The sequence below is a fragment of the Ictidomys tridecemlineatus genome, chromosome 11 (genome assembly GCF_052094955.1).
Source record: "Ictidomys tridecemlineatus isolate mIctTri1 chromosome 11, mIctTri1.hap1, whole genome shotgun sequence".
Classification (NCBI taxonomy): Eukaryota; Metazoa; Chordata; class Mammalia; order Rodentia; family Sciuridae; genus Ictidomys; species Ictidomys tridecemlineatus.
Window position 1 is genome coordinate 43,203,914 of NC_135487.1, and position 13,627 is coordinate 43,217,540.

Sequence of the window (13,627 nt, forward strand, 5' to 3'; positions counted from 1 at the left end):
TTCCTGGATTGGAAGAATTGATACTGATAAAATGTCCATGCTATCCAAAGTGACCTACGGATTCAGTGCGATTCAGTGCAATCCCCATCAAAATGCCCATGATGATCTTTAAAGAACTAGAAAAACATGACAAAATGTATATCACATCACAAAAGACCCCAGATAACCAAAATAATCCTGAGTGAAAAGAACAAAGCCGGAAGCCTCACAATACCTGACTTCAAAGCACACCATAAAGGTAGAGTAACAAGACAGCATGGGTGTGGCATAAACAGACACATATACCAACAGAGCAGAGCAGAGAATCTGGAAATGAGTCCACATACTCACAGTCAACTGAAGGCACCAAGAGTGTGCACCAGAGAAGGGTCTTTTTAACAAAATGGTGCCAAGGCAACTGGATATACATCTGTAGAAGAATGATGAGAGACTCCCCTCTCTCACCATACACAACAATCCACTCACAAAGGATCAAGGACCTAAAAGTAGGACCCTCCATGATGACATTACTAGAAAACACACAGGGGAAACCCTTGAAGGCACTGGTATAGATAAGGAATTCTTTAAAAATAAGACTTCAAAAGCACAGATAACCAAAGAAAAACTAGACAAATGGGTTTATATCAAACTCAGAAGCTTCTTCACAGCAAGGGAAAACAATCAAGAGCGTCAAAAGAGACAAAGTACGGAACAGAAGAAAATACTTGCAACCTGTTCATCCGACAAGAGGTTAATATCCAGAATATGTAAGGGACTAAAGCAACTCAACAACAAAAAAAGACCCAAAGACTTCAAAATGTGCAAATAATCTGTATAAGTATTTTTAAAATGATGATATACAGATGGCAAGGATTCAGAAAAAGAAGAACTCTTAGACACTGTTGGTGAGGGGGGATGTAAATTAGTATGGCCATTATGGAAAATAACATGAACGTTCCTCAAAAATTACCATCTGATCCAGCAATCCCAATATTTCATATATAGCTAAAGAAAAGGAAATCATTATATCAAAGAGACACTTGCACACTCACATTGATTGCATCGCTATAGCCAAGATAAGGAATCTACCAATAGGTCTGTCAACAAATGAATGGATTTCCAAAAATGTGGTGAAATCACAATGGGATATTATGAAGCCATCAAAAGGATGGAGTCCTGCCATTTGCAGCAACATAGAAGGAACTGGAGGACATTAGGTTAGGTGATATAAGCCAGTCACAGAAGGACAGATACATGTTCTCACTCATGTGTGGAAGCTAAAAATAGAGGGTAGAGTAAAGACTGGAGAGTGTAGAGGAGAGGGGAATAAGAGAGGACGGATCGTGGTACAAAACACAGAGGGAGGAAGGAATTCTAAGGTTCTGTTGCACAATAGGTGATTGTCATCTACAACAATTACTTCTACAGTTCAAAAAAAAAAATGGTGGGAGAAGTGTTTGAATATTCCCAACACATCAACACATAGAAATGATCATGTCTGAGGAGACGGAAATGCTAATTACGCTGATTTGATTATCATACATGCATCAAGTTATGATACTCCATAAAAGTACAAATATTAAATGTCAATTTGAAAATAAGCCTGAAAGAAAACCCTGCTCACAGAAAGCCAAGTGGGTCTGAGGAGGGTGGAAATGATGGAAGGAGTACCCCTCGAGACCAGGCTGAGAGGTTTTGTCAAGCCCACAGCTGGTGACCCTGCAGCTAGGAATGAGGTCTGGCGGGGGTGGGGGTGGTGGTGGGGGTGGAGTCTGCAGCAAATTTGGAGTGTAAAAAAAAAGCCGGAGCTCTGGCCGGCTGGCTCATGCGGAGTCTTCCTAGTTTATGCAGCCGATGAAGCAATTATCCAGATAATTGGATCAATGTTGATAACTTCAGCAAGAAAACCTTCTCTGGGACCAGAATGATCCTGCCTGGCTCTCCCCATTGATCCAATTAACTGCGTAATTTTCTGGGGCCTACTTCCACAGCCTCTTTAGAGTGCTATCCATGACAGGCTTGGTTTCCCAACGAGCCAGGGACATAGCGACATTCTCTCCGCTCTGAAACATCCTCTGTTCTCAGAGCTGGGATCCTGCGTCCATCCTCCTAGGACAAGGGGGACTGAAGGGCAAACACCGCAGAGACTGTGGTTTCATGGGGGAGAGAACCGTAGACGAGGATCCAGTGGCCTGAATTCAAGGTTTGTGTGGACGACTAGGGAACCCCCAACAAGTCACTTACCTGATGAAGCTCTGTTTAACTGTCAGTCTAACCAAAAGGATAGCAACCATCTCTGCTGCCTTGCAAAGATGTCACAAAATAGAATGAGCTCCAACAAATACTTAGGAAGCAGCTGTTTGCAGACACTGGAATGCACACTTGGGGCACAGAATGGGATACGTCTTTACAAGTTTACTGCTTAGTGAAAGTAAATAATGAACACCATAGTGTGAGAAGTGCCAGGACACAGGGTAACGGGACTTACTGATGCTTGGAAAGGTTGCTCTGTCTAACTGGAGGTGAGACCGAGGAGCAGTCATGGAAGGCTTCTCCGAGGAGACGGCCCTGAGTAGAATTGCAAATGATGAGCAGGTGCTTGCCAGTGAAGGACATGGGGGGGGGGGTGCCACTCTTGGCTGGGAAAGCAGCATGAAAGAAGCAGAGAGTGGGATGGTAGGAGGAATGCCCATGTTCCCGGGAGATACTGCATGGAGATACAGGCCAGGTTAGGTTAACACTAGTTGGGTCCTGATCCTCAGGGTACGGTGTAGACTTGGAATGGTTTTTAGACTTAGCTTTCTCTGGCTGCACCATGAAAGATGGGTGGAGAGAGCAGGTTGGAGACAGGAAGCCTAACTAGGAATCTACAAGGACAGATGGGTTTGGAAAACACGGAAGGACCAAAGAAAGGTTCTGATTGCTGTCACTTGAAAACTCAAAGGGAAAAATCCCGTGGTCTCAATCAGCCAACATTCCTGAGGACCTACTATGTACCAGGCACCGAGTGCGGTTCCTCGGCCAGTTTTGTGGTGGACAAGGGCTCCAAAAAGCTTAACCCTCCCCATGGCTTGGGCTCTTACCCTTTTTTTCTGACAGGGGTCACAGGCAGTCCAAGAGGACCAGCTGGACAGTTCACAATCAATAGGCATCACGGGGACATCCACACTCCGCGTCTGTCTGCTCTTAGCAAGGCTCCTGTTGACTGTACTTGACTCAAAGGGACACAACCTTTCACCTCTAAAAAAGTCATTATAAAAGAACAGCATTAAGTAGAGAAGGGAATTCATACACCTCCAGCCATCTGTCCATCCACCCAGTAAATATATATTTGTTCACCTGTACTAGGCTATTAGTTGATTATCCAGTATAGGCTAATTCATCCAATAAATATTTATTGAACATGCAGTAAATTCCTGACATTATGGCTAGCTGTGGACAAAAGAGTACTGAACTTGAATCAAAAGACAGTCCATTAAGCACTTGGGTGATCTCAGGCTGGATTTTCAACTGGTATAACCTTTACTTTTCTCATCTATATGATGGGGTTAATCATGTCTACCTCATAATGTTATTTCTTGGAATAAAAATGATAGTGAATGGGAAAGCACTTTACAAACTCTAAAGTACCCAGAAGATAGCTAGATGTGATTCTCAGCAATTCACTCTCCATCTCTAAGTCTCTGTTTTACTCTCCTGAAAATGAGAGGTTTGCACTAGAAGGTCTTTGAGGTGCCAATTCATGCTAACAGTCTAAGAAATATTTGCAGAGAACAAATAATATTCAGGGTATTGTGCTATGAGGGATACAGAGAAATAGGACACAGATTCTGCCTTCTGGAACTCAGTTTGTCTTAGAGTAAGACACATGTGGCATGTCTTAGCTCTGTGGAGCTTTACCCTATAGGCAAGGTTTCAGAGCCTGCAGTGCCCGTGGGCAGAGCCACGATTGAGGACCAGTGCAGGCTGGGTGGGGGTAGGGAGAGCTGGGCTGCAGTGAGGAGGCGGGTGAGGATGCCAGTGAGTGGTGTGAACCTGAGCTGCAGCAGCAGCCGGGGAGAGAGGGTGGGCTGGACAGGTATCCGGTGGAATGGGTAGAAAGTACTGGATCATTGGACGGGGCAGAGGAGTCGAGACAGGAAAGAGCTTAGGCTGATGCTGGTTTCCAGGGTGAGTGTGTAGGCAGAGGGGTATTGCAGGAGAAAAGGGGAAGTTCAGGGGAAGATGGCAGAGGTGTCTGGAATTCCAGATTCTCAAGGAACATCACCACAGACACATTCAGCACACGGCTCCTCTGTGGGGTGGGAACTCAGGAGGGGAGATGTGTGCCAGAGGATGCATCTGATCCTGAGGAGCTGTGAAACAGGATGAGACTGCTCTTGAGAGGCAACCCAATGAGGACAAGCCTTAAGGGTCACTGTACAAGGCAGGCCAGGGGGGACTGGCTGTCAAGTCAAGGTCCTCGGGAGCCTGTGGAGGTGAGTCAGGGGATGAAGGGGCAGAAGACAGACAGTATGTCTGCAGAGCCGTCGAATGACAGAAGACCTAAAGGACATTGCGAAGATAAGGCAATGCTTTTGTTGAGTTCCTGGGACAGACCGGGACACGGGTTATTACTCTGCCTGAGCCTCCAATGGCCCCATCTGTAATAATGGGCGCCTTACGATTTTTTTCTTCCCAAGTGAAAGACAGTATGACATCATAAGATTCTTTCTAATTTGTGTTCCTTTTCAAACCTGAAAAGAAGATGACAGGGAAAAAAAAAAAACCCAAAACAACAAAGATGTGCTGGGCAGTCAAGACGTGCATGTCACATGCTGGGCCAGGTGTTTCACACAGGCTCTCTCACTCGATCCTGCTAGAAGGCAGCTACAGAACACCGGCACCTGGGCATATGTGGGAAATGGCCCTGAGGGACGGTGGCAGGCTGGTATGCTGTGTTGTTGGAATGTGAGCAGTGGTCTGTTTGGCTCTTGCACATGAGCTATGCCAGTTGCCCCATGCTGTCTGGAAGGAAAGGGGCCCAGCGTCCACTCCAGCCATCCCCTCCAACCTCTCATTCCCGTGTCCAAGATTGAGTCATTAGGGAGAGGATCACACTTTCTCTGTCTCATACACAGGGTGTCACTCCAGACAAGGTCATTAACAATACATTCTTACTTGGCAAAAGCCCTAAAAGGAGGGTAATATTAACTACAGTGAAATCCATCTCCATGACTGCCCCAGAGACCAGCAAAAATCAATTGCCTAGTAAAGTTGGATCTTTAACAAAAGGTCAAAGACTACTGGAAACCACAGGTGGATACTTTAAAATGGTTACTGGAGGCTGGATGCTGCACAGCCAGCGAGGGGTCTCAGAATGGGCTCCTATCTACTCATTTGCCCACGTTTGACAAAACAATATTGTCTGTGATTTGGCTTCTCTTAAGTATGTATTTGACAGCTCTGCAGGGTACCCTCTTCCTATTTCAACTACAAAACAGTTACATTGGGTTTTTTTGCAACTATCAAACCAACTCTGGGCCACAGTCAAGACTGAGTGAGTAAGGAACGTACACACTAGCTATTAAAAGTCACAATTATTTTCCTCCCTGAGATTTGAAAGCCTGTTAATGGGCAAGATGATCACTTACAGAAGGAACTGGGTAAGGAGTTGTTATAAGCACCAGATCTCTCATGTTTGCACCCAATTTTCATTATGGAGTGGCAATATAATGAAGTAATCAGCAGCATAAATAGTATGTTTGTAAATTACATTAGATAAGATGCATGTGGTTTGTTAGTGCTACAAAATGCAAATCTGAAAGAAAAGACAGCATTCAGTCGTGTCTTTAATTCCTGGGAATAAAACCCCATAAAGGAGGGGTCCAGTTGGGACCTTAGTAAGATTACACTTGCCTTTCACCCTTGTGAATGTCTTTGGAAACAAGCCGGAAGGACATTTTAACCAATTGCTTTGACTTAGGTTATTCAAAATCCTCTGTATATACATAACTCTGAAAATTTAAACATGCCTACAGAAGTACAAACAACAGAATGAAAACCACCCAGGTACTCACATCCAGATTGACAGCTGCTAATTTTTTGGCACCCTGGCTTTAAGTCTTTTGTTTTAACATGTAAATCCCTATAAATTGGATACTTGTGTTTTGTGCTAGCCCGCCCTGGTTCTTTTTCTCTCTTCTTTGGAGAGTGCCATTATGAAAATTTGGTGTGTGGATCCTTTCAGTGTCTTAAATATTTTCACAAATATCCACTCTGTATTAATATTGCTGTGGTTTGCTCACCTCATATTGTGCATGGGATTCTGCAACTTGCTGCTGCCCATCCACGATGCCTTTGTGAGGCCTCTCCAGGGTGATTTATAAGACCTATTTCATTTCTTTTATTTCTTTTATCTGGGAATTCTATCTTGGGACATCTATGGCTTTTAATTTATTCTTTTTCTTTTTGAGGAGCATTCATAATTTCTCAATGCTTTTGCAAATGCAAGAAATGCTATGATAAACACCCTTGAAAAATATCTTGAACATGTGCTCCTTACTTAAGAGCTGGCAAGGGTCTTCCTTTCCTCAGGGTGCCTGGAATGCCACTGCCAGCATTATGACATATCTCACTGGGCCCAGGTCTCCCTCTCTCTTTCTAACAGGCATCTCTGATCAAAATAAAGATGGATCCATCAAGTAGAGCAGGATTAGGTCAGCAGTAAATTTCAAGTCATCAGCTTATATGGAGGGGGGTGCATCAATATCTTTTGGCTTTCTGTAGAAATGCCCTGACACAACAACTTTCTTGTCACACACAATTTGTTAGGGCTGCTGGATCCCCTTTGCAAACAACATCCTTCCTCTTTGCTAGAAGTGGGCAGCTTCTGGGTGGCAGGTTTTCAATTTCTTTTCTCTCTGTCCTTTGCTGTTATAGACACAAAATTTAAAGCAACATCTCAAGGCAACAAATGTATGGCCCAGAGATAGAGAGCTGACACGAGAGTCCAGTAAGTCTGCTACACCAGGCAGGTGGAGAGGGAAAGTACATGAGTAAGCAGTAGAATAATGCAGAGAGCAGATGGGGACTCTGGAAACTGATGCCCCTGAAACTGGATTTGAATCCATTTTCTACTGTGTCATTAGGGAGTAACCCTGGAACCGCTAACGTATCTCTCTAGGCCTCGGTTTTCTTCTCTGTAAAACTGTGGACAATAACACCTCCCTGGAGCAGCTGTGGGGATGAGAGGTCATGTGTGAAATTGCCTGGCACAGTGGCCATCAGCAATAATCAATGGGTCTTATGACCATGTGGCCTGGTTACAAAGGTAAATAAAAATGAAAATTTTTCTTAGTTAAAATAAAGGAGATTTCTTAGCTAAAATGAGGGAGCATTTTCTGCTCCAGAACTAACTACCTTTTTTTCTGCTTTGGTGTCTGAAATTCAAATACACACTGGTTCCAGGATTGCGGGGTTGGAGCCACAGGTAAAGGTGAGAACCTTAAACTTGGGTCCAGGCAAGGGGTCATTGCATATGGGTGAACCCCTCCTCCTCTGAGGTCAGTCTGTTCTTCCACACAGAGCGAATAAGAAATAACACCCCTGGTGACACCACTGTGAGGTTCAGTAAGTACTCCCAGCATGCACTGTCCCCTCAGACCTCCATTCCCTACCTTAGAGTGAACCTCCCTAATTATAACTCTGATGGCTTTGCCCTTCACTAAGTTCCCCACTGCCTACACCATAGGTTCAAGCTCCTTAGCTGGCACTCAGTGTCCCCCAACTCTGCCTGCTGTCAGACCCCTGCTTATTCCTACATCACCCCCTCCCCTGTTGCTCCAGCTTGCTCTGTGCTCACGGCTACTGAAATACACTTGGATGCTAGGAACAAGCCAGGCTCTCTCACACCTCCATGCCTCTGCTTATGCGGTTCCTCTGCCTGGCACACCTGTCCCCTTTTCCAGACCCCATGCCCAGTAGAGCTGGTGACTCCCTCTCGTTTCCTGTGTGGTCCTCTACCACCTCTTGCAGCAGGACAGGGAGTGAGTGCTCACGTGTTATCATTCTCCAAGGGGATACGAGTTTGTTGTATCGTGTTCCTCTTCATATCCTTGGAGCCCAAGAAGGGGCTGTGCACAGGGCCCAAGGCTGTATAGGTAAGGTCACAGTGGTTTCTCAAGGAGCCCTGCTCCAGGTACAATCCCTTGGGTCCTGCAGGCTTCTCTGTTCATGCTAGCCAAGCTGTGAGCCTTGATCATTCCAACAGTCTATTTGAGTGTGCAATGAATGGGTGGTGAAGGCTCACAGTCCTGGTCTCAGGTGAGGTGCCTAACGGGGGCTGAGCAGGCAGCAGAGCTCATCCAGAGGGAGTATCCAACAGGGGGACTTGGCACTCCTCTCACTAAATGAGGGCACATGCTCAGGTCACCGCTTTGGAATAAGTAAAAGGAATGGCATTAACAGATCTCTGTCTGTAGGAGTGCTCACGAGGAGGTCTGGGGTCCTGAGTGCTTCAGTATCTCATGACAGGGGCTTCTCCTGAACTAGGAGGGTCCTCAAATTGCCAAACCACGGGGTCCTCTTTCACGGCAGCCCAAGTTTGAGCTCCCGAATTCTACTAATGAAATAAATCAGTTAGCATTTAACAGCTGGAAATGTCTGGAGTGTGTAAGAGAGAGCAAGAGAGGTAGGGGGTGGGGAGCTGACAACCCAAAGACTGGGTCTGTAAACAGGTCCAGTGGGTCACTCTCATAGGTTAAAATCATTCAGATGAATTCACTCCCTTTTCCACATTCAGCAAACCTTTTTTGCCTACAGAGTCAGACCAAAGCTTTGTTCAGAATATAGAACAAGTACCCCATTCTTCTTAGCATGACAAAATACATTTAAACATGTCACTTTCTCAACAGGAACCTTTGTTGAAGCCAGTTACTTGGTTCCACAATAATTTGAAGGGAATCATTGATACTATTTTATGAGAAGCATGCAAATTGCTTCAAGGGATGCTCCTCAGCCCAGAGACACGCGGCAAAAAAGAGTCGCTCAGCTCAGCATTATGAAGCTGTGTGTCCCCTGCTCTGGGTTCCGGCATGCATAACCATCACTTACCTAGAGCCAGGCAAACTGAGACCACCCAGGGCAACACAGAGAAGAGACATCTCTGCCAGTGCCCTCCAGGCCCAGGCCTCTGTCTTCCTTTTCTTCATGTGACAGGAGATCCAGAAAGGCTCCCAGATGCATGGAAAGCCACACAGTGAATGGCACTGTCACCACTGTCAACTTTTGTCCCCACAGAGCAAACAGCTCAGCAGAGTAAACAGGGCTACCAGTGCCTGGAAACTCCAGACTTTGCACAGATAGAAACTGTCTTGTGACACTCACACCAGGCAAAGGATGCAAAACTGCACTGACCAGCAATTTGGTTTTTATTCCTGTGTGACCAGGTTTGGGTGAGCTGCAGGGGAGAGAGGCTGTTAGTGAACTGGTAAGAATCATGGCTCTCGGTTCAAACTGCCTGGGAGTGAACGCTCTCTCTGCCACTTGCTAGCTTACTAACCAAGTTCCTTTACTTCTGTGGCTCTGATTCTTCAACTGCTAAATGTTGAGGATTAAATAAGTTAGTGGATGGAAAGGGCTTACAACAGGCCCATGTGAGCATCCAGACATGAACTACTCTTCCCAAGTAGACACAGGATTTGGAGTTAGATGGGCCCAGGTTTGAATCCTAGTTTCACCTCTTTTCAGCTGTGTGATTTTGAACCAGGCTTTAGAGTCCATCCATCTGAGTTCAAATTCTTTCTGTTTGATCCATTAGCCATGTGACCCAGGGTAAATTACTAATCCTCTCTGGGCCTAAGTTTATTCATCTACAAAACAGGAACAATAATAGTACTCATTTCACAGCGTTGTAATAAAGATTAAATAAATCTAGATATTCAAAAAACCATGAACAATGTCTGGCACATACTATGTACTTTCTCTATAAGTTAGCTGACACTTTATTGATTGATTCTGTTTCCTCATATAAAAATTGGAAGAGCGATGCCTACCAATCTCTCAGAGTTGGAGAATCAGATGAGATAAAGTAAATATGAAAATGTTGCAGAAAATACACTTTGTAGGAATGCTAATCATAAGAGGATAATTATCCAAATATCTGTTACTGTTGTTATGTACTTTATGCAGAATTTCATTATATTTGGGGAGAAATAGGTGGCTTCCTGCCCTTGTGGGGAAGAGGAGCAGATAATTAATATAAATAGATTTAACATTCTTCTAATATTTGCAGGGACTTTAAAGAGCACAAATGATAGTAGACAGCTCTGCGTTTCATTGTCACCTCTCCCGCATCAGTGGACTCTCGCTTTCCTTCCTCTGAGACCAAGCATGCTAAGTAGGTGCCCCTCATAGATCCTGAATCAAGCTGGTTTTGTCTGAGCCTGGCTGAGGGCTTCTACCTCATCTTGTTGTTGTTCTGGGTAGTTCTAAGGCTGGCCTGCCATCTCTCACCATTAAACTGACACAAAGGAAAACATCACATTGAAGCACATTTTTTTTTTTTTGTGAAATGATATCATCCATGCAAATATTCACCTCACACCTCTATAAATTCTTTCTAGATTTCCTACAACCACATGTGGCCTGGCTATTTTCATATCTGAGACCCTGCTGGCACAGAGGGTCAGCCCTGATTTGGGTGTGGACAAGATATCGCCTGCCCACGGGAAGGGCCATGAGACTGTGGCAGGAGAGAAGCGTGGTGCAAACTCAGAGGTGACCTGCAAAGGTATGTGGTTCTCCAATGACCTCTCTGAGAGTTCAGTAGATTAGACAATGGGAAATGGAGGGAGAGGGGATAGGAAAAGGAAAGACGGTGGAATGAATCTGACATGATTTTCCTACATACAGAGATGGAAACCTCACAGGGAATCCCACCATCACGTACATTCAAGTAATGGGATCCTAACTAGAATATGATATAGTCCATGCTTATATAATTGTACCAAAATGAATTCTACTGTAACAAATCACTAAAAAGAACCAATGAATAATTTTTTTAAAAAGTACCTTTCTGACTCTCCAGGATCAACAAAGTCAAGTATAGACAGCACTGACCCGCATTGACAAAAGCAGCCTGCCCCCAGAAAGGGCTGAATCCGCCTGAGGGTTGACCATCCCGCTGCTGTTGGTACTGCAGGTGTCGGTGACAAACCCTAGAGGGAAGAGGTGACATACAAGGCGTGGGCTACAGAAAGGATCTGATGCCCTTCAACAATTTACGTAATTTCTCCAAGATTGTGTTTTCTCATCTGCACAATGGGGTGGGGGTCATAATTCATTCACACCCACTTCATAAGGTTGTTTTGAGGTCTGAATGTATAAAACACAAGGCTCTGCACCTCATTTCTGACGTGAGTTGGGGTACTCTCAAGTACTAGGCCTCTTCCCTCGTGGCCCAGCCCTGCAGTGTCTGCCAGAGCAGGTGGGCTGGGGAAGGACATGCTCAGAGGAAGAGCAGGGAGGGAGAGGAGAAACCAGAGAGGACAATAGTCCCCTCACATTCACTGTGCCCCAAACACAGAACACAGTCCTGCTGCAGAACCTCCCCCCGACACTGTGCCAAGTTGTCATTAGCTCAAGCACAAGGCACTGTCTCACCATGTCCCAAAGGATGCCGCTGACCTGAACTTTGACATCATTGATTGTAGTAGTTAATCATTTGTAAACAAGCAGAAAATTGAGTTTCAAGAAATATCCCTGTTCCCTCCATGTCGGCCTCCATTGAAGAGAAGCCGAACCCTTAAAAGAGGCGCCTCCCATTGGGCCTTCTCACGCTGAGCTCCTTAAGTAGTATTTGTCCTCACGGAGGGCAACTGCATGGATAAAATGTGTTTTCCTACCTTGACTTTGGCACATGTTTCTTCTGCTCAGAAGACATGCCACCTGGCTCAATGGCACTCTTCATATGGGGTTTATACCAATGTTACTTGCCCAAGAAATCTTTCCCAATTGACTCCCCTGGAGTTCTTTTGTTCCAGGCTCCAAAAGGTCTCCTGGAATTTTAACCTCACAGGGCTCCTGGTGGCTTCAGGTATGGTTCGCCTGAGATGATGCCAGCGGATGGTGGCCTCAGGCTGCAGGGATCATAATGCACTTAGTTTTCATCGACAAGTTTAGCCACTTACCAGCCTTCCCATTCATCATCTTGTTTGATATTGACAATAAGCCAAGAGACTAAAGATCATCTTCCATGTCTCTGGGATGGGCGTCTACCTCTGCTCCACACTGGTCATCAGCAAATTTATGCTAGATACAGTTTTTTTTTTTCTGACCCCCAAACTCTGCTTTTTTCAAATTCTGAGGCTTCCCCTTGCTCTTAGAGGGGGTCAGGTCTTACTCTGCTCTTAAAAGAGTGCTGGCCCTGACTTAGTCTAACACAAAGAGGACTCCACGGCCTTCCTCTGATTTAGCATCTTTTACAAAGGCCGTAGCTCTTGTCACTGATGGTGAGGGAGATTTAAAAAGGGACCATCTGTCTTGAAGCCTTTAAACTCTGTATAGAATTTCAAAATGCTAACTCTATCATTCGTAGTTTTCCAACCTTGGATAACTGACTTTCCAGCCTCCACCCAGTTCCAGAGCCAAGGCCACGTGCCAGGGTTTTGCTGTGTACTCCTCTACTTCTAGAACCCACTTCTGCATGCGTTAGATTTTGCAAAGTAACAAGTAATCACAAAATGCAATAGCTTAAAGCAATAATCATTTATCAGCCTACAATTCTTGGGGTCATCAAGCAGATTGAGGGTAAGCTAGATAGGTCTGCTGCTTTTGCCTGGGTTCCCTAGGCAGGTAGGTGGGCAGGGACTGGGGGATCTGGGAGTGTCAGCCTTACTCACCTGCATGGTGACTCACTGTGTCCTCCAGAGATGCTGGTGCAGGGTTGAAGTGAAGTCATGTTGAGTGAAGTCATGAGGTGACTGGGTCACATTGTCTCCAAACAGACAAACTCAGGTGGACCTCATGGTTCCCAGGGTAGCAAGAAAGGACAACCCCCACCTGCCATTGCACCCCACTTTCCCAGCCTCAGCCTGCATTGTTTCCAAATGTTCCATTGGCCCATGTAATAGCCACACCCCTCCTGAAGAGATGAAGTAGCTCATACCTGATGATAGGAGGAAAGGCAGAGTCACCTTAAGTCCCTAGGGCTGTGCACATAGGCTGGAGGGAATCTATGGGCACTGTGCAATGTATCACAGTCACATGTCACTGTCATGCTGAAGCAGCTAAAAGTCATTCTGGCTTCTCTATTTCTGTTCCTCCTTTCTGTCCTGGTGATTTGGAAACATGTGTCTTATGTTACAGGCAGTTTACTTCCCTGAGTCACCCCGTGGAGGAGAGCCCCTGTTGATCCACAAAAGACATGTGAGTAAGAATTAAATGTTTGTGGTGCTCTGTCATTGATATTTTATGGTTTATGTGTTACTGCAACCACAGCTACTATTCTGACTAACATACCATTAATGAACTTTTATGTTGCAGGCAAAATTTGGTGTATGTGTGCATTTTTCTGAGAAAAAAAAAGTCAATAGCTGTCCTCAAATGCTCAAAAGCATGCGGCATTTGAATAAAATGAAAACAAAACAAAATATTACCTCAAGAGCTA

General features: G+C 45.1%; 1 protein-coding gene and 1 long non-coding RNA gene across 3 annotated transcripts in view; one reads left to right on the forward strand and one right to left on the reverse strand.

Annotated features, from left to right (window-relative positions):
* C8b (complement C8 beta chain) overlaps window positions 1–9,265 on the reverse strand; it is a 35,484-nt gene extending 26,219 nt beyond the window's left edge. The window contains exons 1-2 of one of the 2 annotated variants that reach the window (XM_005326021.4): window positions 9,073–9,263; window positions 3,063–3,219 (exon numbers count right to left, since the gene is read on the reverse strand). In XM_005326021.4, the coding sequence (XP_005326078.2) occupies window positions 3,063–3,219; window positions 9,073–9,170 (255 nt within the window). In that variant the 5' untranslated portion in view covers window positions 9,171–9,263. Of the gene's footprint in view, window positions 1–3,062; window positions 3,220–9,072 lie in introns of both variants that reach the window. The other variant, XM_040288737.2, reaches the window with a different exon arrangement.
* Window positions 9,266–9,340: 75 nt separating this feature from the next.
* LOC144368069 (uncharacterized) lies at window positions 9,341–13,388 on the forward strand. The gene is made up of 3 exons (XR_013427810.1): window positions 9,341–9,448; window positions 10,584–10,750; window positions 13,327–13,388. It is a non-coding gene; the product is annotated as an uncharacterized LOC144368069 (long non-coding RNA).
* Window positions 13,389–13,627: the final 239 nt, after the last annotated feature.